At 38.8% G+C, this 25,786-nt stretch overlaps 1 protein-coding gene across 2 annotated transcripts; it reads left to right on the top strand.

The window, feature by feature from the left end:
• The first annotated feature begins 1,983 nt into the window (after window positions 1–1,983).
• On the top strand, window positions 1,984–13,056 carry LOC110799084 (protein NARROW LEAF 1). Of its 2 annotated transcripts, none has more exons than XM_022004287.2 (6): window positions 1,984–2,229; window positions 3,685–4,179; window positions 5,070–5,213; window positions 9,692–9,932; window positions 11,153–11,653; window positions 12,368–13,056. In XM_022004287.2, the coding sequence occupies exons 2-6, from the start codon at window positions 3,691–3,693 to the stop codon at window positions 12,760–12,762; spliced, it is 1,770 nt and encodes a 589-aa protein (XP_021859979.1). In that variant the 5' UTR covers window positions 1,984–2,229; window positions 3,685–3,690; the 3' UTR covers window positions 12,763–13,056. The 2 variants fall into 2 exon arrangements, with proteins under 2 accessions (XP_021859979.1, XP_021859978.1); XM_022004286.2 differs by having other exon boundaries at window positions 1,985–2,229; window positions 3,681–4,179.
• Window positions 13,057–25,786: the final 12,730 nt, after the last annotated feature.

The following is a 25,786-nucleotide window of genomic DNA, read 5'->3' as shown; positions in this document are numbered from 1 at the left end:
GAGAGGGTGAGGGAGGTGTGGTGGTGGTGCTGGGTGGTCGGGAATGGGGCGCAGCAAGGTGGTGCAGCGAAGGGGAGAAGGGGACAGCAGTGGTGGCAGCCACCGATGGTGGTGGTGGTTCGATCAAACAGGAAAAAAAAGGGGAGTAAAATTGATTTTTAGTTTTTGAAATTCAACTTGAAATTGGAGCTGATTGAATGAAGAATTGGGGCAGATTTTTGCTCTGATTTGTAGTTTTAAGTAGAGTGAAAGAGAAGCTAAGGTCATTGGGGAGCAAGGCATGAACAAGGATCGAATTGAGGGAAAGAGAGGAAGGAAGGAATTGCTTCCTTCTTCCTGGTACACGTGAAGAGCAAGGAAAGGGAAAAAAAATGAAGTTTTTGTTCTTTTAAAGCATTTTGTTGTTTTGTCATTTTACTTTAGTTAGGCAAAAATTCAGAAAATTGATTTCTATTTTTAGGAAATTAATTTGAATAGAAATGTTTAAACAAAAATTTAGTTTTAAATAATCCTTTATATAAATATCGTTAACAAAAAATGAATTTAGTTTCCGAATAAATAAGAATGTTTTGAAATTATTAAAAATCCGAAATCAATTACGAAATAACTAATATTTAAAAAGTAGCTTAAACTCGTAAATTTGAAATTAAATCATAGAATCTGAAAATTAATAAATAGTGTAACAATATTTAAAAATTCAAGCGAAATAAAACTTCGTTAATTAAAAATAAAGTTCGAACTTTAGGACTTAAAACGATTTTAAGCTAAATAAAAATAATTAAGCCTAAACCGAGTTTTAAAAATTCGGGGTATTACACCAAATCAACCAAACTCTTGTTCGCAATAGTCTAGATTTTATTCTTAGTAATAGAAAGAACGCTGTTTCCCTGTGGATTCGATCCTGACTTCCCTTGCTATCTAGCTAGTGACTTTAGGTTTATCTTTGATTAGGTGATACGACTTAAGCCTGTCAGTAACCTCCATCAAGCTAATGACATCCATCGCTCCATTCAAATCTCAATTTCTAATAAACCCATTGAATCAACCCCCAACTTGCAACATCCCCAAAACTTGTCTCTGCTTCCTATATTGAGGTGTTGCTACCGCGCGCCACCGAAACCCGGGTGCTTCCACTAGAAAAGTTGTCTTAAGAGTTAAGAGTCGAAGCTGACAAGCTCCTTGTTGGAGTAAGTAATTCACCCGTTCTTCCTAGAAACTAATATTTCATTAGATCAATATACCTGATTTCAACCACCTCAACTGGTGGTTATGCGGTGAAATCGACGGCAAGGAAGGGATGGGTATCGGAAGCGTGACGACGATAGGAGGCGACTTCCGGTGATATTGCTGGTGGCGACGTCCTTGAGCAAGGAGGGTGACTAGAAGTGGTGTGTGGTTGCCGATCGATGATCTCTCGTCGTTGGTGGTCATGCGCAAATTTCACGCATTGATGAAATCGGAAACGTGCCGATAGTAGGCGGTGATGGGGGCCCAGTAAGAATGGTGGCTGAAACGGCTGGTGACCGGTAGATGGATGAGTGAGTAACATTTGTGGAATCGTACGCGGTGTTCTTTGTTTTAAACTTTTTTTTTGGGAATTTGTGAGTGAGTTTCGACTAGTAGAAAGAAAAGGATGTATAGTAAATCATTCATTGAGATAGCGGTTCATTAAAAAGGAAACCGACAATTCAATTAGCGGTTTATATTATATAACCGCTTATTCAGTTGGCAGTTTTATGTTGGAATAATAAAAAAGTGAACCGATTTTCTTACTTATATAAACGGTAAAACGGAAAATAAAATAAAATGAGGTGTATTTTGAAAATTCAGCTTCTTCTAGCATTTTGATCGGATATCACTCAAAACTATACTCCAAATGAATAAAGTAACAGAAAATCGGGTAAAAGTTACGGAGTATCTCGATGTACAGCGGAAAAGACAGTAATTTTAAAAGAAATAAATTAATTTCGGAAAAAAAGAGTAAAACCCCAAATGAATTTTCTCTCTCCTCAACCTCCAACTCGCAGGAGTGCTGGCGTGCTGCTCTTCATCTCCTTCTTCCGGACTCCGGAGTTGTGATTGTCTCCTCTTAAAAATTCCGAGAGCAAAACCACCATATTCTAGTTGTATCACCACCACTAGTCGGCGGCGCTGCCATTGTGGATTTTCATTTTGGGAACTTCCAACCACCCCCCAGTCTCTACCACTGCTCTCGGTGTTGACAACAGTGTATAGCTTTTTTACCTTATGTATTTTTTCACTTATCCTTTTTGTCTGGACTGTCTTGGATTTTTCTGTTGATTTTATTTGTATTTATAGATCCAAACATTGCTTAATCAATTAGTCTCATGTGGGGATGATGGATTTTGCCTGATATGATGGTTTCAGATTGTTTAATTTATTATGTTGGGTTTTTGTTTGCTTTGTTTTGGTGTTGTTTTGATGTGTAATGAGCCTATACCCAGTTTATATTTGACACTGAAAATCATATATCCTTTTTCAGTTTTTTTATTTTATTTATTAGATTCTATGTTTGGATGTTGATTTGTTTTTTTTAAAGGAGGGAGCAGAGTAGAAAAGACCAATACTTTAAGGGCATAATGAAGTTTAGTTTGGTTGAATTAATTTTTATAATATAATTTATGGGTTTGATTGAAATAAGAATTTGAATTCTGGAGCTTAAGGAGATGTATGTGGTAGGTGGTTCTGTTCAAGACAAGATAGTGTATTAATGTTAGATTCGTACCTGGATGCCTTAAGAAGATGACTAACAAGGCCTCGATTTCATTGGACAACCATCAAGGCCTAGTTTTGAAGGCTATTTGTTTATAACCCTTTAATGTTAGGATGAACTATGAAAATGGAACTTTTCTCCATGGGCCAAGCGCGGGTGCTCCTCCTGACCTAGCTCAGGGACATGCTTATTCAGGATTTTGTCAGATTGGTGGACCTTTCAGTCCATATAAAAGATGTAAAGATTTCATGTAGCCGAGTTGTAGTTAGGAATTTTGACTATCTGATAAACCCCTTATCATTTGTTTGGTGGGTAATGAAACCATGGGTTTTATCCTCAAAGGAAAAAAAAATAATGCAAAATCTGTTTTTTGTAAGAGTAACAGACTTGGATAACCTTACATTATTTCTAAAGCGTAATGCCGTTTTAGTATGATGCATTTTGCAACACATAACAGATACAATGCTCGTTTTTCTGATCTTCCATTGTCGATATGTCCTCATTCACATATCTTCTCTAATGCTAGACTGTCCATTCAATGCAACAAACTTGCATAATCGAGATTTTTGTTTTGTGATTAGTGCAAGCATGAAATCATGTCTTTCAAACTCAAATTACGTGTTCATTTGAAGTCGCGTGAAATATTTTCAATGAATATTTAAGAAGTGTACTTATGTTTTTACATAGATATGTGTTTGAATGTCCAAATTGCGGGGATGATTATGGTGCTCTTTGAATGTAGTTCTTTATTACTTAATCCCCCCTCTCAAATAAAAAGTTCAAGTGGGATTCCGAGAGTTGTGGTAGTGCTTCTCAAATAGATTAATGCACTTTTCTTTTGTTTATGTAATAAGAATTGAACAAGAGACGAGAGTGTAATAGAAAAAGGCATCAATTTTTTTCCCTTGAATTACATGTAAAATTAATAAAATGCTTTACATTTTAGGTAGTGGAAAATGGATCGGGGCCGACTAAACAGACCTCGTTGCTCTGGTCCTATCCCATCGGAAGAATCAGCACTGGATCTGGAAAGGAATTCATGCGGCCACCATTATTTTCCTTCTTTGAGTCCGCCACTTCAGCCCTTTGCATCGGCAGGGCAGCACTCTGAAAGCAGCGCAGCTTATTTCTCATGGCCTGCTTCCTGTCGAATAAGTGATGCTGCTGAAGACAGGGCAAATTACTTTGCAAATCTTCAAAAAGGAGTTCTTCCTGAAACTCTTGGTCGGCTACCTCAAGGTCAGCGAGCAACAACTTTGCTTGAGTTGATGACCATAAGGGCTTTTCACAGCAAAATTTTACGTTGTTATAGTCTGGGAACAGCAATTGGTTTTCGCATCAAAAAGGGTGTGTTGACTGAAGTACCCGCCATTCTTGTTTTTGTTTCAAGGAAGGTACACAAGCAATGGCTGAGCCCCATCCAATGTTTACCTACTGCCTTAGAGGTAAGTTTTATGATATTTTTTTAATTTATGCCTTCATCCTTATCACTACGCTATCAATTCTAGTTAGTTTTTAAATATAAGTATGCAATATGCTTCAATGTGCTCTCTATGTTACTTGACTCTTCATTACATCTCAAGTACACATGTCTGTTCCTCAACTCCAGCCATGTATATGGATACTTGACACTTCATTTTGGACCAAGAATATGGAAATATTAAGTAAGATGGCTGACCGAGTGACTGAGTCTGAGTGACATAGATTGCCAGTGTACCCTTCCTATATTTAATTGTTTGCTTGCTACAACCCCTTTTCTGGCTATGTTGAGGAAAAAAAAAATCATCAATAAGGAAGGATGTATAGAGAGTCAACCTGGCCTCCCAACAAAATAACAAATGCAAAAATGTACAAGGTAAAATTAAACCAGTACGACATTTCAGTTTCAGCAAACAAGTTACATCTGCACTTTAAAACTATTATTTTAATGATAATGTGGTAGGGAGTGTTCAGTAATTCAGCTTTTATGCTTCAGGGTCTGTAATTGTAGTTCATGCAGAAACTTCACAAAAACACCAAATATCATGTGGTTCCAATGAAATTTCCCACTCTTTCTCTATAAAACCGGCAAATATCTTCTTAAGTAAAGCTATCAAACTGGCAGGGGGGATGGCTTTTATAGTATCGCAAAACACTGCGGCAAGTAGGGCTAATGGTTCCTGGTAAATGGACGATATCATATGTGTCTCCACGTTTTGACTTTTGAAAACTTGCTTGAAAGTGATTTTGTCGCTTGTCAGACCTCCTCTTATTATATATGAAGTATTTTGTTAAGTATGCCAAGCAAGAGCAACTTGATATTCCATTATTGATGGCTTTCAAAACTATTTATTAGGGACCAGGAGGCGTATGGTGTGATGTGGATGTCGTAGAATTCTCATATTTTGGAGCTCCAGAGCCTTCTCCTAAAGAGCAACTTTACACTGAGATTGTGGATGATCTGCGTGGGAATGATTCATGTATTGGTTCAGGTTCTCAGGTGCTTCTTCTTTTGGTTTATCAAAACGGTTTCTTGTTCATATTTACTTGACGTCTTTAAGAGTAACATGAATATTTTAAATGTCAGTCTTTAGCATAATGTAAGTTATCTAAATTGTGCGTAAAGTGCATACTTATCTGTTGTCATATACTCCCTCAATTTCGATATAATGGTTAGATTTTACCTTTTCACGCTTGCCAATGTAAATGTTTGAACATTAATATCTCAAATTTTGTATTCGTAAAAGGTATAAAAAGTTGATATTCTGAACGTACATATTGAGACGAATCAAACAAGACCCCACACGACTATTTTTCCTTGCGTATAAATCACAAATGGTATTCAAATTGAAATTTGCGAATAGTGTCAAAGTCAAAGTGGTTACCATTATATCGAAATGGATGGAGTATTTCTTTGTCGACAAAGTCAATACATTTATGTATTTATTGTGCCCTAGAGCTGTGTTTGTAAGTGATCTAAGTTGTGCATAAAAAGTGTAATTATCTATTTTCGTATCTTTCTTTGTCAATCCATTTATGTCCTTGTTGTGCCCTGGGTGTACATAGAAAATATGCTTACTTAGCACAAATATAATATATGCCTATGTTCCAATTGCCCTTCTTACTAACAACAAATACAGACAGGTTTTTGAAAATTGAAGAATAATATGAGTCCTCAAATGCAAAATTAGACTGTTAGAGCTTAGTTTCCGCTGATGATAGTAAAACCGGATTATAGCCTTATAGGGTGAAGAATGACCAACATATTGCTGTATGCCTGTATGGAACGCAGTGAAACAAACATGGATATGTGTTGCTGAATTCGTACCAGACTGACTATGCTAGTTATATTGTCTTTTCCTAGTTTAGTTATGCCAGTTCCCAGCTTTAGGAATGCACAGCTTTGAGATATGTTTTTTTTTGGCAATTAAAATAGAAATTTTATTTAATACTAATAGTAAGGAGATGAATACAAGATCATGGCAGCAAAGAATCAAAACCAACTAGCACAAAATGCATCAGTATTAGCTTTATCCCACCTTCTAGAAGGGGACTAAGCTAACCCATCATGTGCAGCTAGCTTGGAGCCACAACATACCAACAAGGCACTGACTAACTGACTAACTTACGGAATCTCTATAAGCAGGCAAAGCCTAAACAAAAAAATCTAACAACATATTACTTTGAGCTGTAGTTTCTGTTTCTCTACAAGCAACTTTAAACATCACTTCTTTCAGGATAGCTTCAGGAGTTCCACAGCTGCATTTGAAAAGTTTGAATGGTGTCTCACTTGGCTCTTACGAACAATAAAAATGATCAGCATATATAATCACCAGCTTATTTTTTGGAGATATAACTTGGGCACTGCAAACTGAAGTTGCGGAAACTGATTCCTCTTGTTCTTTTTGCCGGACATTCTTGGATCTTAGATTTAATCATGTAACTGATAGCCGACAGCAATGTATCAGCAGATGCATTTAGCCATTTAGGTTTTCCAGTTATGCGGATCAATATTTTTTGAGGCGGATACAATCAATTTAAATTCCTGTGTCAACAGCTACAACCGTTTACCCAATTCCATTCATCTAGAAGAATAAATTAACAGCGTTTATTTACACTTTTTAGTCTCTTCTTGATATTACGAGGCAATCTTTTGGTGTCTTCTGTTAGATAGGAATTCAAGGATTTTCTTAGGAGTCTTCTTACCACTTGCCCTTAGTTTTAAAAAGTGTGCATGAGGTGCGCCTAGGCGTAGGGCACCTAGATATGCTGGCCCATGCGCCTCAAGCAACCCCATTTTCTTAGGAGTCTTCCTATAATCCTATCACTTTCGCTTAGTTTCAAAAAGTTCGAATGAGGTGCGCGTAGGTGTAAGGCACGTAGATGTGCTGGCCCATGCGCCTCAAGCAACCCCAGACGCAACAGTATTTAACAGGCACGCGTTGGACATGCGTTAGACAAGCCCGGCCCTGCCTGTGAAACAAAATAAAGTGCACTCAGAAGACGGGCAAGAAGTAATTGTAAGAAGTTGAAACATGAAAATTTCTCAAAATTCAATCTTATTCGGACCATAAATATTCATTTCAAGTGAAAGCGCTCAGTTATTTTCACTATATCTCTTCAAATTTTGTGTAATTGAAGCACTTAACAGAAGCAAACTCTAATTTGCAAATTGCATATTACGACTAACGCAAAGCTCAATCATAAGTGATTGAGACTGTTGACTTCATTTATGTTTTTGGTGGTTTTCAAATTCACCTGACACCACTAAGCCATTGACAGACAATGTCTGTTTTTCAGGTAAAGATATAGAGAGCACGTTTTATTTTATTTTTATTTTTTGGATACGAATATACAATATGGACAAAGATCTTACTTTATTTTCTCATTGAATTCGCGACCCAAGTTGTGGGGTCAAATACTAGGCCAGTGCTCCGGTTGGTTGCATAGATAAAAAATGCGGTATCGGTCACGGTCGTGGGATCGGTCGCGGAGTCTCGGTCGCGGAAATGATGCGTTTGTCGCGGACCGTGTCGCGGTTGTCGCGTAGGAATTGGAAATTTGAAATAGAATCCCCATGTCAGCCCCACTCACTACCTACTCTAGTCCCCTCCCCTAAACCGTACACATGACCTAAAATGAATTTCTTTGTCTACCTTCTCTTTTCTCTCTTGTTTTAGATTTGAAAATGGAGTTCTCTACTATATTTCAGTGGAGTTTCTCCATTTCTTTCCTTTTTCCCTTTCTTTTTGTCGAAAACATGGGGAATTCGGCTGAAAACCGAGTAGATGTGAGGTTAATAACGTTTAACGCGGACAAAATTCGTTCGAATCGGCTGAACCGGCCGAGATATCGCCGTTTTTAAAAACACCTTTACAACTCGGGATATCTCGTATCGCCAGCCTCCAAAACCTTGTTAACTCGGGCGATACGAGTTAACTCGGGCTAGTTTTTACACCATTGGTTGTCTTCTTGACTAATAACATTTTCTTTTCATTCTCGAAGCTTCTTTTTCCTCTCATGCTGATGCAGTTCTATTTCTTTCTTTTTCTCGTGTCTCTCTCACGTGGTTGGCTTCTGTTCTGTATTTTCTTTCCTTTTCTTTCATGTGACTGATACAATTGTTTTTTCTTATTCCTTGCACTTCCTTCTTTAAGTATGTTAGGATTTGATATTAGTGCTTGGGTAGGCGGTAGCTACTAAGTTGGGCCTGAACAGATGGTTCTATAAGTTATGATGAAATAAAAATGCCAATGCGGAGTCAACATGCCTACACCCACATTAAGAACAGGGCCTTTGTGTTCTAAAATATTAGATACTGGAATCTTTTATCTGAGTTTAGGCAGTATAGATCAAGGGTTGATGTTGAACATCATAAGTTTCTTGAAGTGTTGGCATTGTATTAGTTCCTAAGCCAGACCACCAGAGTCTGTCACTCAGTGCCCTTATATCCATGATCTTGATCAAAACTCATTCTTCATAAAGAGTCTGTCAGTGCTCTATATCTATGTTCTTGATCAAGCTCATTCTTCACTGTTACCACAATCCTCTGCTTGATAGGACCTATTTTAATGCTGTTATTTCTTCAATTGCGAATATTTTCTGTGGGGTTCTGAACTTAAGCTCGCGCAACTCAATCACGAAGAGCAATTTGGCTGCCGGGGGGTAGGTGGGTGGGGGTAGGGGTGGGTGGGGGGGTTCTGGAGTTCAGCATTTCTTGTCCCAGTTTTTGTTAGAAGTTACCATATTTCTTTGAGGTATATGGACCAAATCATGCCTAGTTGTCCGGTTGCTGGATGAAGTAATTGCACTTGCCATTTATGCATCATCTGTATGTTTTGTTCATGAAGATATGAAGTTATAGGTTTTTTGAAATTGTAGATTCTGTCTTAGGCAAAGCTCTGCTCCCTTTTCCATGTTATAGTGTATATAGCTGGAGACGGAGTCAACTCCTTTTTTCACAGATCAAGCATCACTGCTATCCTTTGCAAGCTCGTTGTAGCTTGATTACAAGGTTAACTTCATGTCTGTTAAATGGATTCTTCAACTAGATCTTTTTTCTTGTTGAGGACAATGTGTGATGCTTAACCTAATTTGGGATCTGGAAGAGGCATGGGGTCTCTTTATCTTAATTCAGTGAATAAGAGTGAATCTCTCACTTAAATGTTCCTTTTCTTTCCTCTTGAGATTCTCCTTCTATTCCTCTTATCTTTTTTTTGTTGGCTTTCTCTTGATGAGTTAGTTGGTGAACTATTCCCAAAGAAAATAACGTGAACTTATGTGATGCCTTTTCCTCATATTTCACTCCAATATATAATCATATTGCTAGAGATTTTCGTAATCAGTGGATAAACCGTCAATATCTCCATCCATGCTAGTTTGTGTTTTGGTTTCAAAAATTTTGTGTTAGTTCTCTTCCCTAGGAAATTTGCTGAAATTATCTTTACTATAGTTACTATATAATTTGTTTATCCGCAGGTGGCAAGCCAAGAGACTTATGGAACCCTGGGTGCTATTGTAAGGAGTCAAACTGGAAGCAGACAAGTGGGCTTCCTGACGAATCGGCATGTTGCAGTTGACTTAGATTATCCGAGCCAGAAGATGTTTCATCCCCTGCCTCCAAATCTTGGCCCTGGTGTTTATCTAGGTGCTGTGGAGAGGGCTACGTCCTTCATCACAGATGACCTGTGGTATGGTATATTCGCTGGAATAAACCCAGGTAGCGCGTTTTATCTCACAGTCTACACTTATTCCTTCTCTAGATGTCTAATACTCCCCCCGCCTTACTTTGGTTGTCAATATTTACTTTTCAGAAGTCCCATAATAGTTGTCAAGTTTCGAATAAATAACAAACTAAACCATTTGGAGTTAAAGAAACCAGGCTTGTAAAATCTATCAGTTCATTTGCCTAAGGTTGAGAATAAAAGAATTCAAATGAACCTACTACTGAGATGCTTCTCCTTACAGTCTTTGAAATGGAAGAATTATGATATAGCTTCGCTTAGTGGTTCAAAGGATAGATGTTGATGATGTTGTTTGGTTGCTGAATTGAAGACATAGGTTGAAGGAGCCTTCCTGGAAGGCTTGTTCACCTTCAGTTGAGTGTTTTGTTGTTTGTTTTTGCCTTGTATCATTTTACTGTTTGGTGCCTTGTATCATTTTGCCGTTTGGTGGGTGATTAATGAAGTTTCTTTCTTGCTTACCAAAAAAACCCTAAAAAATTTAATATGGTATGTTACTAATTGGCTATTGGTCAATTAGTAATATACATGATGGTAAACATCACAGTAAATGATCTTTCCTCTTTTTTTTTTTTTTTTTTTTTTGTATGACAACAATATGGGCAGGAGTATTAATCTTTATATTTTAGTTTCAGTACGATTTTCCTTTTTACTTTTTATCTAGAGTTGCCCCCCACTCATTCATCCACTTTGTTCTCGCTACCTTTTTACTCTCCTTCACCTCTGTGCAGATCCCCAATGTATAGATTAAGTTGGGACAGAGGAGGAAATTGGAATTAAATTTTTGTCTAGATGAAAACTTATAAAATATTTCCAACCGAAACACATCATGAAGTCTATGGTTGGTAAAAATTTGGAAATTGAATTAAGATGTTTCAGATTAGAACAAAACAGGAATTGGGAGATACTGTTTACATCACCTAATTTAAGGTAGAATCTTAATGGGATATTATTAAGTTCCAAGGTTAAAAGTTTGTGATATGATGCTGAATTGCTGGTATGTTGTTTTCATGCTATTAATTGTTTTATGTTTTTAACCCAAATCTAGATTTTGAATGTCGAGACTTGTTTGTTCCTTTGTCTTGTCTGATACTTGTGTCCTATGTTGCTATCTCCATGGCTATTTATGTGGATTCGGATGAGATATTTCATTACATATTATTATGCTGATGTATGAATGTTTTTCCAACATTTGCAGAGACATTTGTGAGAGCAGATGGAGCATTCATTCCGTTTGTGGATGATTTTGCAATGTCAACCATAAGTACGTCTGTGAAAGGGGTTGGGGAGATAGGAGATGTGAAGCATATAGACCTGCAATCTCCTATTAGTAGCTTAATTGGAAAACGAGTGATGAAAGTTGGTAGAAGTTCTGGGCTGACAACTGGTGTTGTATTAGCTTATGCACTTGAGTACAATGATGAGAAGGGAATATGTTTCTTGACTGATTTTCTTGTTGTTGGTGAGAACCAGCAAACCTTTGACCTTGAAGGAGACAGTGGAAGCCTCATTATGTTAGTAGGGGAAAATGGGGATAAACCACGCCCAATTGGCATCATATGGGGTGGAACTGCTAATCGTGGTCGTCTCAAATTAAAAGTTGGCTTTGCACCCGAGAATTGGACTAGTGGTGTTGATTTAGGACGTCTTCTCAATCTGCTTGAGCTTGATCTCATCACAACCAGCCAAGGCCTTGAAGGTATTTCCTATTTCATGTAGCTACGAATCTCAAGAAATCTTGCAATCAATCTAATGCATTTTGATATATATATTTTCTGACTACTTATTTTGCCATCTGTTCGACAAAAATGGTTCTTTGTTATCTCAAGGATAGTTAGCATATAGGCTTAGGACTATGTGATTTTTGGAGAGCTTATATGTTTGTCTGAGTGTAGTCAATAACAGTAAATATATTACTATGGAATTATTAAAGTTGCATTTTCATGCAATTTGGATTCTTAAATTGCTATTTGTTTTCTGTTGTTATATCGTGCTCTTCCACAGTCCAGAAGAGCAAAGAAGGAAATCTTTCTTATTATGTCAATGTCTCCTAATTTTGCAATGCAAGATAAAGAACAATATATAACCGACAACTTTTGTGTAAGACCGCCTTACCGAAAAAACCACTTTAATAATTGGTTTCATTGCTTAACTAATTGGTTTCATTGCTTAACTAATTGGTTTCATTGCTTAACTAATTGGTTTCATTGCTTTACTAATTGGTTCAATTACTTAACTAATTGGTTATAGTGCTTAACTAATTGGTTTCAGTGCTTAACTAATTGGTTCGAGTGCTTAACTTATATGACACCAAGGTGGTCTTTTGTGTAAGACCACCTTATATAAAAGTTTGTTATATATAACCCTGATTCTTGTTATTATATCCCGCGATTAAGATAACCTGTGATTGCAGAGGCAGTGCAAGAACAAATAGTTGCATCTGCAACAGCAATGAATTCAGCAGTAGGTGATTCCTCTCCTCCCCCACCTGTTGGACTTCCATTGGATAGCAGGAGATCTTCTGTTCCTGATATTAATACATCAGCAATGGACACAGAATATAATGTGGAAGACGGGGAGAAGGTAAGCCCAAGCGTGGAGCATCAGTTTATCCCTAGTTTCGGCAGACAATCTCCGTTACATAAATTTGACCAAGAGGAGATGAAGCGGCGGTCTAATCTGTCAGTTTTTAGGAATGGTTCAGAAAGTGATATATCATTGCAATTGGGTGACAACGAGTTAAAGAGGAGACGATCAGATGCTTCTGCTAGCTCTGAAGAGCCAGGTACGCAGAAGTTAGAGCTTTAGCCAAGCAGTGTTCATGTGAGTTGTTTAGTATTTGTAATTCTGAATAACTATAATTCAAGATTTAATGGTGGTGTTGGTGGTCAATGTATAAAAATCATGCTAACACCATCATCATTATCATTTGTATTTTCCTTAATCTCTATCCCCATGTCATGTAGAATGCTTCTCGGTGTATAATGGACGACGCCTTATGCCCAACTAGCTAAGATTGAGAATGCTAATATGTTAATTGGGATATTATCCATGATAACTCGGTCGAATGTGTATATGTTCTTAATATGATTTGGGTTTCGACATTGTCCATGGTTACCCTGAAATTACCGGGTTTGGTCTACATAAACTCAATGGTTATACTTAGCTAATGGTGTTCTAATTTCTCTCCATTGGTTTGCTGCAGGCAAAAATATTTGGATTTAGGTCTGAAATATTAGAAGGGAAATCGAGTTGTTATTGAATTACTCTCTTTATATCGTATCATTGTTTGATTTGTAGAGGTCGAATAAGAAATGTAAACGAATAGATAGAGACCCAAATGGAGTAGAGGGGGCATTGCGAGACCAGGATGTGAATGGGGATATGGATATGGAGACTAGGGTGTTAATGAGCCGAGTCGAGACCGAACCTAGGCATGCTTGGCTCGATACTTCTAAACTTAGGCTCGACTCGAGCTCGAAGCTCGACGAGCCTTGGAAATTGAGCTCGAGCTCGGGCTCGGAATTAGGCTCGGTTCAGCTCGAGCTCGAAGTTTAACGAGCCTGGAAAAAGCTCGTAACTTTTGAGCTAAGCTATTGATTCTAGTTCAAAATTTTGATTACTAAACTCAAATCTATTCATCTATTCGGCCCAATTTAATTTAAATTTAACTTCAAAGCCAAAACAGGCCCAAAGTATTAAACATTGAAGGGCCAAAAAATATTGACATCTGCATTGACTTATCCGCCTAACTAGGCATTTGTTTTTATAACATATTTTAGTTAGCTTCTTATTTGTCTGGTCGATGTGGGAGAATACATAGCTTCCTCAAAAACAAAGTGGTTTTGTTTTGGGACTACTTGTATCAGCGAGTTTATTTAGAATAACGATGTGGGAGAGTAAAGAGGTTATTTAAAGGGATGATCTACATACTACAACAAATTCAATTGGAGGTGGTGGCAGAGCTGAAGTCAGAGGTACACGAGTGGTGCTTGTATGATTATATCTTTGATATGAATCATGATGTACTTTTAGTTTTTGATGATAAATAAATTTGAGAAGCCCATTTAAATGAACAAGCCAAATGGCCGACCCAACTAAAGAATAAATTTAGAAATATGAGTTTAATTTATATAGATATCAACCTTTCATTCAGGTGCAATCAACCGATATGGGACTCGATTATTATTACTCTTAAAAACTCGAGCTTGTTCACGAGCTTTCGAGCCGAGCCTGGGATAGCTCAAGCTTGACTCGTTAATATCTCGAGCCGAACCCGAACTCGAGTCGAGCCCGCTCGAGCCGAGCTTTGACCGAACTTTAGCGAGCCGAGCATCAAGCAGTTCACGAGCATGCTCGGCTCATTAACACCCCTAATGGAGACCTTTGTAGAGGAATCTCCAGATATGAGGGTTCTAGGACCGAAAACAGTCTCGTATAGTGAAGCGGCTCGAGGTTATGGAAGAACTATGAATCCACTCTTTGAGAATGGGGAGATGGAAGACGAGGCGGTTTCGGATGAAGACATCCCGTTGGACTGTGATGATAATGATGACGGCTGCCCTACAATCCTGTTAACAAAAGAAGAGAAAAAGAGACTCAGGGGTCCATGGAAGAATGCCCTAATTATCAAGTTATTCGATAGGAGGTTAAGTTACGAGGTCCTTATGAAGAGACTCAGGGCGAAATGGAGCCTTAAAGGAGATATTGCTTTGACGGATGTAGGACATGCTTATTATGTGGTCCGATTCAATAATTTTGTTGATTATGAGTTTGTCATGTCGCAAGGTCCATGGATGATTGGAGAAAGCTACCTGACCATCCGAAAATGGGTTCCAAATTTTGTATCAGATGAGGAACCCATTAAGAAGTTGGCAGCCTGGGTTCGTATACCCCAACTGTCAATTGAGTATTTTGACAAACAATTTCTCCACAAAATTGGGTCACAAATTGGTAAAGTTATCAAGATTGATAGAAATACGGAGTCAATGGACCTAGGGCAGTATGTCCGGTTTTGCATCGAAGTTGATCTTTCAAAACCATTGTTGTCAAAGTTTAGATTGAATGGTAGAGTGTGGAGAGTTCAATATGAAGGTTTGAGAATGATATGTTTCAAATGTGGCCATCTAGGGCACAAGGAAGATAAATGCCCTAAGTTCAATAGTCCGCAACACAATCCGGTGGAAGGAGCAAATGAGATTAATCCTAGTCAGGGTGTAGGGGTAGGAGGACCTCCTAGGAAAGATAGGCCAGAGGTAAGGGACAAGTACGGTGCATGGATGATGGTGCAGCGGGCAACTCGGAAGTACGTACCAAGAGGTAAAGGAGAGCAGAACAAAAAGCAACAAGTAGTGGAAGGAAGTTCTAAACAGAATGGACAGGGTTCGAAACAAGGGAAGGAAGTGACTAGGACCCAAGATCGATTGGTGGGTGAGAAGGGACCAAGTGGTTCAAGGTTTGAATCGTTGGCCGAGGAAGATGTGATGGATGTTAAAGAACCATTGTTGGAAAGGAACGCCACTATGGCTTTGGCTACAAGACAATTGGAAAGTACGGCAATTTGTTCCGAGAAGGATGCAGTAAATCTAGGAGATAATATGGAGAATATTGTGGAAAATTCTGAGAATCAAGATATTATTCTTGATGAGGAGCTGTCAACAGTTGACTTGGAAAAAAGCTCGATGGACACCAATAAATTAGGAAATGAAATTATTAAGGGTGGAAAAAAAGGAAAAGAGAATCATAAAGATTCTTATCCTCCTAAATTACCGGATCCCCTAAAGGTAGTTGAGGAGAAGAGAAACCCTTTGGGCATGCAGAATTGGGTTTTCAATAAAGGCCCAATTAATGTATTGGGCTCTCAAAATATATTAAAACCTATGATTACTTCAGAGGTGGGAAAGGAAAACACGAGTGAGTTTGTTGCAACAAGAACACCGAGTTCCCATCGAAGAGGTATTGGAGTAAGAGGCATTGTTCTAGAACAACAACAGAGTGCAGTTGAGGATCATGAATCCTGTTCACGTACCAATCACCTTGGAAACCAGGATCCCACCGTCGTTCGACGCGTTCATCGACTACACGATGGAAGGCCCGTTTATGGTGGCGGCACACCCCTTAGCCAACAAGATAGTGATGCAGATACACACATATCTCCCACCGGCTCTCAATCCACCAGATATGATGGCAACGTTCGAGCTACCGTTAGAGACGGCAGGACCAATGGATGCGCTGAAGAAGGCGTTCTTAGGGATGATGCATAGCGTTCCTCTGAACGTGTTTGACCGTTACCCTAATTTCCCGATTTTTAATATGTCAATAAAACTTATGGTTTAGAACGTTCAAGGGGCAGGAAACAAGCTGTCGGTAATAAGGGAATTGATAAGAATTAATGACCCTACGATTTTGGTTTTGGTCGAGACTCATCTAAGTGGAGACCAAGCTCAAAAGGTTTGTGATGGAATTGGCTTTTCTAGCCAATTAAGGGTTGAGGCTCAGGGATTTAGAGGAGGCATTTGGATGTTTTGGAGATCGGAGATAGTATCAGTGACCCCGTATGGTATGCACACTCAACATCTTACAGTCAAAGTGGAGAGACTAGGAGAGGACCCGTGGATGTTCTTTGCGATTTATGCTAGTCCAGAAAGTAGAGTAAGAGCTGATCTATGGAAGGAGTTGGAACGTATAAAAGACCAATACTCGGGTCCGTGGTTACTAGCGGGTGATTTTAATGAAACAACGAATATGAGTGAACGTAATGGAAGTGCAAATAATGAGATGCAGAAAAGATGTAGGAAGTTCTCGAACTGGATCCAAAACAATGCACTTATTGACCTCGGTTGTTCGGGACCGGAGCACACTTGGTTTAGAGGTTTAACGGATGATACCTTTAAATCTGCTAGGCTAGATAGGGGCTTGGCTAATGATGCGTGGAGATTGCGTTTCGAAGAGGGAGCTGTTCGGAACCTTCCCAAAACAAAGTCTGATCACTGTCCAATCCTAATTAGCACTACGGGGTTCGCACCTGTACCTACAACGATTAAGCCGTTCCGTTTCCAAGCTGCATGGTTGAACCATCAGAAGTTCCAGGACTTTGTTTAATGCACTGGCAGTCGAGTGCCCCCATAGTCCCTTTCTTAAAAAGTTTTGCTACAAAGATGACCAATTGGAACAGGGAGGAGTTTTATAACATTTTTCGTAGGAAGTCCGAATTATGGGCCAGAATTGAGAGGATACAGGCTGAACTTTCGAGAGGAAGGCAACCCCACCTAGTCAAATTAGAATCGAAATTAAGAAGAGAAATGGATGAGGTGCTTAATGAAGAGGAGATTCTTTGGTTCCAGAAATCAAGAATGGATGCTATTTGTGACGGTGGCAGAAACACACGATACTTCCACTTAGCCACAGTTATTCGTAGAAGAAGAAACAAAATTGATTCATTACAAGACGAAGATGACAGCTAAGTTACGGATGCAGAGGTGGTGAAAAAGATGGTACAGGATTACTGGTGTGGCCTTTTCCAAGAAGAAAACAGGAACACACAAAGAAATCAACTGTTATGGGACTGCTTTCCTATGATAGAAGCTGATGCATATGAGACTCTTACCAGGCCGTTCAGTGCGTGCGAGGTGCAGGCTGCACTTAAAGATATGAAACCTTATAAAGCCCCGGGGCCGGACGGTTTGCAACCGCTATTCTTTCAGCGCTTCTGGAACATTGTGAAATCGAATGTGGTGAGGTTAGTACAAGAGGTATTGGAAGGCAAAGAATTCCCTAGTGGCTTGAATAATGCGTTCCTAGTGCTTATACCGAAAGTTGATGTCCCGCAGCGAGCTCACCAATTCCGCCCAATAGGGCTTTGTAACATTGTCTACAAATTGGTCACTAAGGTAATAGTAAATAGGATAAAACCTGTTTTGCCATCCCTGACCTCTCCAACCCAATGTAGCTTTGTCCCAAAGCGGCAGATTACGAACAATGTAATAATTGTTCAAGTGATGCTCCATTCTATGAGGAATAAACAAGGAAAGTGGGGTATATGGCAGTGAAAATTGACTTCGAGAAGGCGTACGATCGACTTAGGTGGGATTTTATCAGGGAGTCTCTAATGGAGCTGCGACTCCCGCAAAATATGGTGGAAGTAGTGATGTAATGCATCAACTCGGCTAAACTTCAAATCCTTTGGAATGGTGAGCCCCTAGAGGAGTTTAGTCCAACCCGAGGCATACGGCAGGGAGACCCCTTATCACCGTACTTATATGTTGTATGTATGGAAAGATTATCGCACCTAATTGAAAGAAAGGTGAACCTGGGTTCGTGGAAGCGGGCGAAGGCAAGCAGAGATGGTCCACCTATCTCGCACCTTGCCTTTGCGGATGAGTTGATATTGTTCTGTGAGACCTCGTTAGATCAAGCCAAGGTGATGCAAGAATGTCTCGAACTGTTCTGTGATGCATCAGGAAGCAAAGTAAGTATAGCCAAGTCTCGTGTGTACTTCTCTGGTAATACCAATTATGGTATTAGAGACTCGGTTTGTGAGTGGCTTGGCATGGAGGCTACAGATGACTTTTGTAAATACTTAGGAGTTCCCACCATCAATGGTAGGACATCCAAAAGCGACTACCAGTACCTAGTGGAGAAGATCAATGGTAAGCTAGCCGGGTGGAAAACAAAAACGTTGTCCATGGCGGGTAGAGCTTCTTTAATCCAATCGACTCTGAGCACCATCCCTCTTTACACTATGCGAACAACGAAGGTGCCGAGGAACACTTGTGATGATATTGATCGAAAATCCATAAACTTTCTGTGGGGAGAACAGGAGGGCAAAAGAAAGGTTCACCTTGTAGCGTGGGATAATGTGACCAAACCTCGTAGTAAAGGGGGCTTAGGTATCCGCTCGATGAGATAGGCAAACACGGCTTTCGTAGCCAAGTTAGGGTGGAGGTTGTTGGCGGAACCTAAAGCACTGTGGTCACGGGTTATGCGAGCTAAGTACTGTGATAATAGGTGCGACATTGATATGTTCAAGGACAAAGAGAATGCTTCGAATGCATGGAGGGGTATCATGAGCAGTATTGATGTAGTACGAAAGGGTATAAGTATGGCAGTAGGAAATGGGGGCAAAACATTCTTTTGGCACCATAGATGGGCAACTAAGAGACCGTTGGTGGAATTAGTTACGAGTGAACCCCCTTTGCATCTTCAAGACATCACAGTCCAAGAGATGTGGGACTCGAACTTAGGGTGGAAGACGGAGTTGTTTGCAGAATACTTACCCGAAGAAACCTTAGGTGAAATTGCTTCTTTTGATTTGATAGAGGATGACGAGGCAATTGATGATATATTCTGGAATGGGTCGCCGAGTGGAGGGTTCTCCATCAACTCAGCCTTGAATATTATCCGCAATGAAGAAGTGGTAGAGGAAGGTGAGGAAACTAGGTGGAAAAGTATTTGGAAGGCTCCAACACCACAGAAGATGAGGTTTTTCATGTGGCTTGCAAATAAGGAAAGGCTAATGACAAACAAAAATAGGTTCATTAGGAATATTGCTGATGACCCAAGGTGCATGGTTTGTGGTGCGGCGGAGGAAACGGCTGAACATGTGGTGCGATTGTGCCTTGCGGCTAAAAGTGTGTGGCAGAAACTAGGTGTCCTCAATATACAATTCCAAGATACTATGATGTTCTCAGACTGGATTTTGAAAAATATTGAGGAGGGGACTGCAATTCGTGGTAGTGAATGGCCGAGGGAGTTTGTTGTGACATGTTGGTGGTTATGGAGATGGAGGAACGAGAAAAGTTTCAATTCCACACCTAGTATCCCCTTAGACCAAGCAAGCTTCCTGTTTGCGAGAATAGGCGAGATTAAGAGAGCCGTGGAGAGAGCAGACTCGATGCTCATAGCCTCCAATGTGAGAAAACAAGAGGTGTATATAAAGTGGAAGTACCCGAAAGAGGGGTGGGTGAAGTTGAATACGGATGGAGCGGCTAAAGGTAACCCGGGGAAGGCGGGTGCAGGTGGGCTGATAAGGGACACAGGGGTGAGATACATGAAGTATATGCTATGAATCGTGGGTTTTGCTCAAGCACGAAAGCAGAACTGATGGGGGTCTTGAAAGGGCTGATCGTAGCGTGGGAAGGTGGTCACAAGAAGGTAGAGGTTGGGCTGGATTCAGAGATTGTTGTTCGCATGTTGATAGGGGATTCCTATATCAACTCTCAATATTGTCACATTGTTCGATAATGTAAGTCTCTCATCAACAGGGAGGGATGGGAAGTTACAGTGGAGCACTATTATAGGGAGGCTAACCGGGCAGCGGATTGGCTAGCTAACTATGGTGTTCAGTCGGACCAGAAATTAGTCATGTTCGAGGCGATCCCGAAGGATCTTCATGCTGTTTTATTGGAGGACTTGAGTGGAGTCTCTTGGCCAAGAATGGTTGTTGGAAGTCCATATGGACTTGGATGAGCTGTGACAGTAGATAGAGTTGCTCATTTGTTTTGTTTTGCTTTGTTGTTTGCTTTTCGTTATTTAGTTGTGTTTGTTTTTCTTGGGGCTTCGCCCCCTATTGCACCAAAAAAAATATATGAATATTTAAACAACTCGATTATTAAAAGTATTTTAAATCGTTTAATTATCCATATTAACCGGGATTGAAAAGTGCAAATACTCAAGTGACAAACTTATTGTTGTTGTTAGTGTTATGGAAATATAGACTAATAAAATCATAGTAACAACTCATGCATGGGGTTTAACGGCTTAATAGTCATAACTTTATAAGTGATATTCTATAACAATATAGACAAGTGTATTAACGAGATTTTCAAAAGATGAAACATTTTGGAGTACAAGATTTTTTCAAGATGAAGGTGGGGAGTGTTAAAATATTAATCTAGAAAAATCTAGATAATGTGCTTGTACAAATCTAGTAGTGAAATATATTAGTGTAGAAAAATCTAGAAATATATGATTGTAAATTATAATCTAGAATAATCTTAGAAAATGTCTAAGAAAATCTAGATAAATGAGAAGAGTAGAAGAATCTAGAGCATATGACTCCTATATGTATATGTATATATATACATATTGTATGCACTGCAGGAAAATGAGAAATGAAATACAATATTTTGTCTAATGTTCACCCTTGCTATCCATATTAAACCATAAACAACAAATACCCACCAAAGTCTTCCACATCCAAATTTCTAACAACTTACGACATATTAAAAGTTCATATCAGATTGTTTGACCACCACTTGTTGCCTGTTTAGAAGATTGAAGATTATGAAAGGACTCAAGTAACCAAACGTCTTCAAACAAATCAAGCCATTGCATACGTTTACCAGTTGCAATTCCTTAGGTAGTTCAACTTGGGCTTAATCCTAATTTTAAGATGGTCGTCAACACTAAGATCACCCATGTAATTGATCTTTGTGGATTTTTGTAGCTCAAGCAACAACTATTTTAATTTAAATCCCAAAATAGAAACTCAAAATTTACGAATAATTTTTTTTTCAGCACCTAAAATGTTAGAGAAATCGTGTAATTCATATTTTTTAAAAAATTTAACGTATTTTTTATAACATATTTTCTCTTCAGTTTCTCCCCGAAAAAAATGAAAAAAGGTGATAAATAACAAGTTTAAAATTAGTATTTTCCGTAAGTAGTATAACACCATGTTTAATTGGTAAATTTTAATTAATTATGTTTTACTAAAATTTTGAATTTTACTACGTCGTTATTTTTAATTTGTACCTTATATTTTCTCAAACACACATGACGAATATAAATCAATTTTATTTCATTAAAAATATTTTCTATTTATAGATTACTATTTACGAATGATTAATAATATTCCGTAAAAAAATTTAATATCATCAATGCGTTGCACGGGTCCAAAGCTAGTTCTATTTAACAAGACAGAAACGGAACAAATCATAATTGAGCAAGAATTGAGTCAAATTACCAAATCCCATTAATCTCATATAATCAAATAATTAAATGATCAGAAAATTCAATACATGAACATATTAATGGAAAAATGATAAAACCCCCATTATCTATTCACAGATTGATTCGAATATTAAACTTCAATTACTAACATAATCAAGAAATCACAAATTTTAAATTCACTCATTCTACTTTTACCATCTCACTTCCTTCAATAAAACATATATAAGGTTTATTGTTCATCTTCCGCCACATGTTGATCAATGCTACAAATCTTGTATCCACCACCTTTTTCGTGTGAACCAAGTCAAAACCATGTAACCTATGGTCTATATTGTGTATATCCAAATACACAATATCACATATTGTATCAGGGTCAACATACAACAATCCCTTTGAATATGAAAATATTATCGCCTTTTTGGAAAAAAAATCTCATTTAAAGGAAGCCACACAAATTAGAGAGGGTACTAAATGCAGGTGCTATTTTACAAATCAGCAACACCATTCACAAATTAAAATTCAACCAAACATCAATGAGTAAAGAATTAAAAGTGTACAACACAGATATTTAAATAGATTTTTAAACGAGTTCGATTTGTGCAGCCTCTTAGGAATTTGCATAAAAACTAGCAAAATCAAGCATTTTATGCCTTTTTTTTGTAGTTTCAAAGGAATTTTAATGAAATGACTGACAATAATTATTACGTAATTGGTAACATAATTAATGCACTCCAAAACATTAAATTTAGAAATCCAATTTGAAGTCCTACATGGCTACACTAGTATCTTGCTAACGAAATTATATCATCTAATATCCGCTAACGAAATTATGTGATACGTTCATAAATTTTGTGAAAAACAAACTCGTAGCATTTATCATATTCTCTAGTTTTTGAGGAATGACTATCGTCTTCTCTGATTTTTCATGGAAATTATTCTCTTATTCAAGTATTTGATTGTGAAGTTATTGAAAATAAAGCTCAATCGTAATATACTTTGTTATTTTTCCTTTCAATTAAGTAATTATATTCTGGGCTACCTTCTTGCCAAAAAAAAAATAAAATAAAAATCGAACCTTTACTCTACACTTAAGCACAAATATTACAAACCAAACAAATTGAATCGATTATCGCGACCTCACCATCGAATAATATAACCCAATTGATGAACACGTGTAATGCAATAAACAGAGTATCAAAATTCTAACTATACAATTCCTAAACTTAACCTCATGAATGAACTAGGTCAGGGCTCGTGCAACATACGAATGTTATGAAATTTGTTCACGGAGTATTATTAATTACTCGTAAACAATAATTTGTAATTGAGAACTATTTTTGTTCAAATAAAATTTATTTGTATTTGTTATGTGTGGCTGAAAAAATATGTACAAACAAAAGTAACAATATATTATGTATGGTCATCTCCCATCGAATGTCAACCCTTTATTTTTTCATAATTTATTTGACTTTGATTGGTTTTTCCGGGCGAGTATCCATACTAAACAGGCTATTTTTGTAGTATTTCAAAGTAATGATGATATGGGATATGGATTTTGTTTCATTACCTCTCCTTTCTCCTCAGTATGGTTTTCACCATTTTTTCGATTTCTCTTCTCTGACATTCTTCGATTTTATTATAGATTTTTTGATTTTTTTGATGACAACTAACAACAAGATGTTTGTGATTCAAAGTCAAGAGTACGAGAATACCATTGAGAATTTCCCTATTATGGTTAACAAATACTTCGTATTAGGAAGTATTTTTCAATTCTCTAAGGTAGTTTTTGAGCCCTTTAACGTCTATACTAATATATTAAAAGACGCTTATAATAAAGTATATGTGCCACGTGGAACCCCTCTCTCACAAGCATGACATCTCATCTCTCAAACATGAGACCATCAAGATGTAAGGTATAAGTCTTACCATCTTAGCCAACTACTTCTTATGATTTTTACTCCAAGTAAATATATAACTTGGAATAATGAGCATTTATTACGAAGTACTATGTACTAATTCTTACAATTATTTTATACTTTCACTCGATCGATGTTGATGGGAAAAACATTTTAATTTGACACCAAATAATTTTAAGTATAGAAAATAGTTAAAGGTAATAGTTATTCATGCTACAGTCAAACTATAACTACAAGTCCATATTAGGTTTATGTTATTGGGTTACAAAGTTTGGGTCTAAAAAAGTATTTTTTCAGGCCTAATCGGGTTGGGGTTGATTTTAATTTGATTGGATACTGATTGGGTTCAGATCTTAATTTATTAGTTCTACTCGATTTCTTGTTGACTTCGGGTAGGGTACATGTCGGTTGCAAGTCTCAGATCATCTGACTAAGACCGGTTCAGGTTGAGTTTGAGTTGGTATAAGTGAGATTAGTTTGAATTACTTGGGTGAACTAGATCAACAATTTTCTAATACAATTCAATTTAACGAGTCTGAGTCAGTTTTTAACGGAAGTTTTTATTCGACGTCCTATTTTGCTAAAATCGCCCTCGTTTTAAGGGTGAAAGTACTTTAGTACCCTTGTAAAAATTACCCCCTCCCTCCTCTTCCCCTCTCACCTCAACCTTTCACATTTTACCCTTCCCTTTGCTGTCCACCATCTGTCGGCAACCACCACCACCATCTGCCGACAACCACCACTGCACACACCGCACGTCAATTGCCGCCCTTCCTTGTACCACTCCTCCCTTTCCTGTACCTCACCCCCTTTTCTGTTTTTGCGCACCCCTGTAAATCCTGACCACCAGAAAAGCACGACCACCCGAAAACTGCTGCCACCATAAAGGGGAATCCCACCCCTGTAAACTGCCGCCATCCACTAAAACACCACCCATGTGTCGGTCGACAAAGGAGATCCGATTATCTTCCACAACGATGCAGTCCTACGGCGGTGTAAGAGGAAACGTTGAGTGCAGTTCTGCCGAGGCGGAGGAGGAATGGTTGCACGTGGAAGAGCTCAGCGGAGGACTTGCCGAAGATGCCTCCTAAGAGGTCAACCATGCCCTCTCATTCAATGCTGGCGCCAGGGGCTCGTCGGAAGGTATTATTGTTGAATTTTTCTTTTTCTTTTGGTCGAACAGGGGTGCCTGACGCATATGGCGGCTCAGACCATGTCTGGGCCTCACACGGATGATGGCGGCCCGGACCATGTCCAGGCCTCACACAGATGGCGGCCCGGACCATGTCTGGCCTCACACGGATGGCGGCTCGGACCATGTCTGGACCTCACACAGATGGCGGCCCGTACATGGTTCCGACCGCCATCTCTTGGCGACACTACACTAAAAAATAAAAAAAACAAAAAAAACAGAACTTCCGGCGACGAAACGTGCATCATGATTCATGGTTGACGACCACGACGTTGAAGGATCATCGTCGTCCATGATGGTGACAGAGGTGCGGTGGTGTTCGGGCCTGCTATGGTGGTGTTGATGGTGGTGCTTGGGGGGCAGGAGATGGTGGTGTTGTCGGAAGGTGATGGTGGTGGTGGTGGTGGTGGTGCGTCAGGTGATGGTGGTGTTGCTAGAAGGAGATGGTGGTGCTGGGGCGGCATGTGATGGTGGTGTTGCAAGAAGGAGATGGTGGTGCTGGGGCAGCATGTGATGGTGGTGCTGGGGCGGCAGGAGATGGTGGTGTTGCCGGAAGGTGATGGTGGTGTTGGGGCGACAGGAGATGGTGGAGTTGCTGGAAGGTGTTGTGGTTGGGGTGACATTTTATAAGGGTAAAGTCGTCTATTACATTAGATTTTGCGGACGTTATTAGCGTACACGGACGTCGAATAGCGATACACGTTTTTAACATCCTTAATAAATACTCCCTACTTCATACTTTGTATGATACTCTATCTAGCTAGCTAAGTAG

This window comes from Spinacia oleracea, chromosome 1 (assembly GCF_020520425.1).
Source record: "Spinacia oleracea cultivar Varoflay chromosome 1, BTI_SOV_V1, whole genome shotgun sequence".
NCBI lineage: Eukaryota > Viridiplantae > Streptophyta > Magnoliopsida > Caryophyllales > Amaranthaceae > Spinacia > Spinacia oleracea.
Note: the sequence above shows the minus strand (reverse complement) of the source record. Positions and strands in the feature narration are given on the sequence as shown.

Bases quoted from the DNA above. Each gene is read 5' to 3' on its own strand.
- LOC110799084 (XM_022004287.2), top strand. From the start codon at position 3,691: ATGGATCGGGGCCGACTAAACAGACCTCGTTGCTCTGGTCCTATCCCA. The intron at 4,180-5,069 runs GTAAGTTTTATG...ACTATTTATTAG, and splicing joins GTTTACCTACTGCCTTAGAG to GGACCAGGAGGCGTATGGTG. The intron at 9,933-11,152 runs GTAGCGCGTTTT...CAACATTTGCAG, and splicing joins ATTCGCTGGAATAAACCCAG to AGACATTTGTGAGAGCAGAT.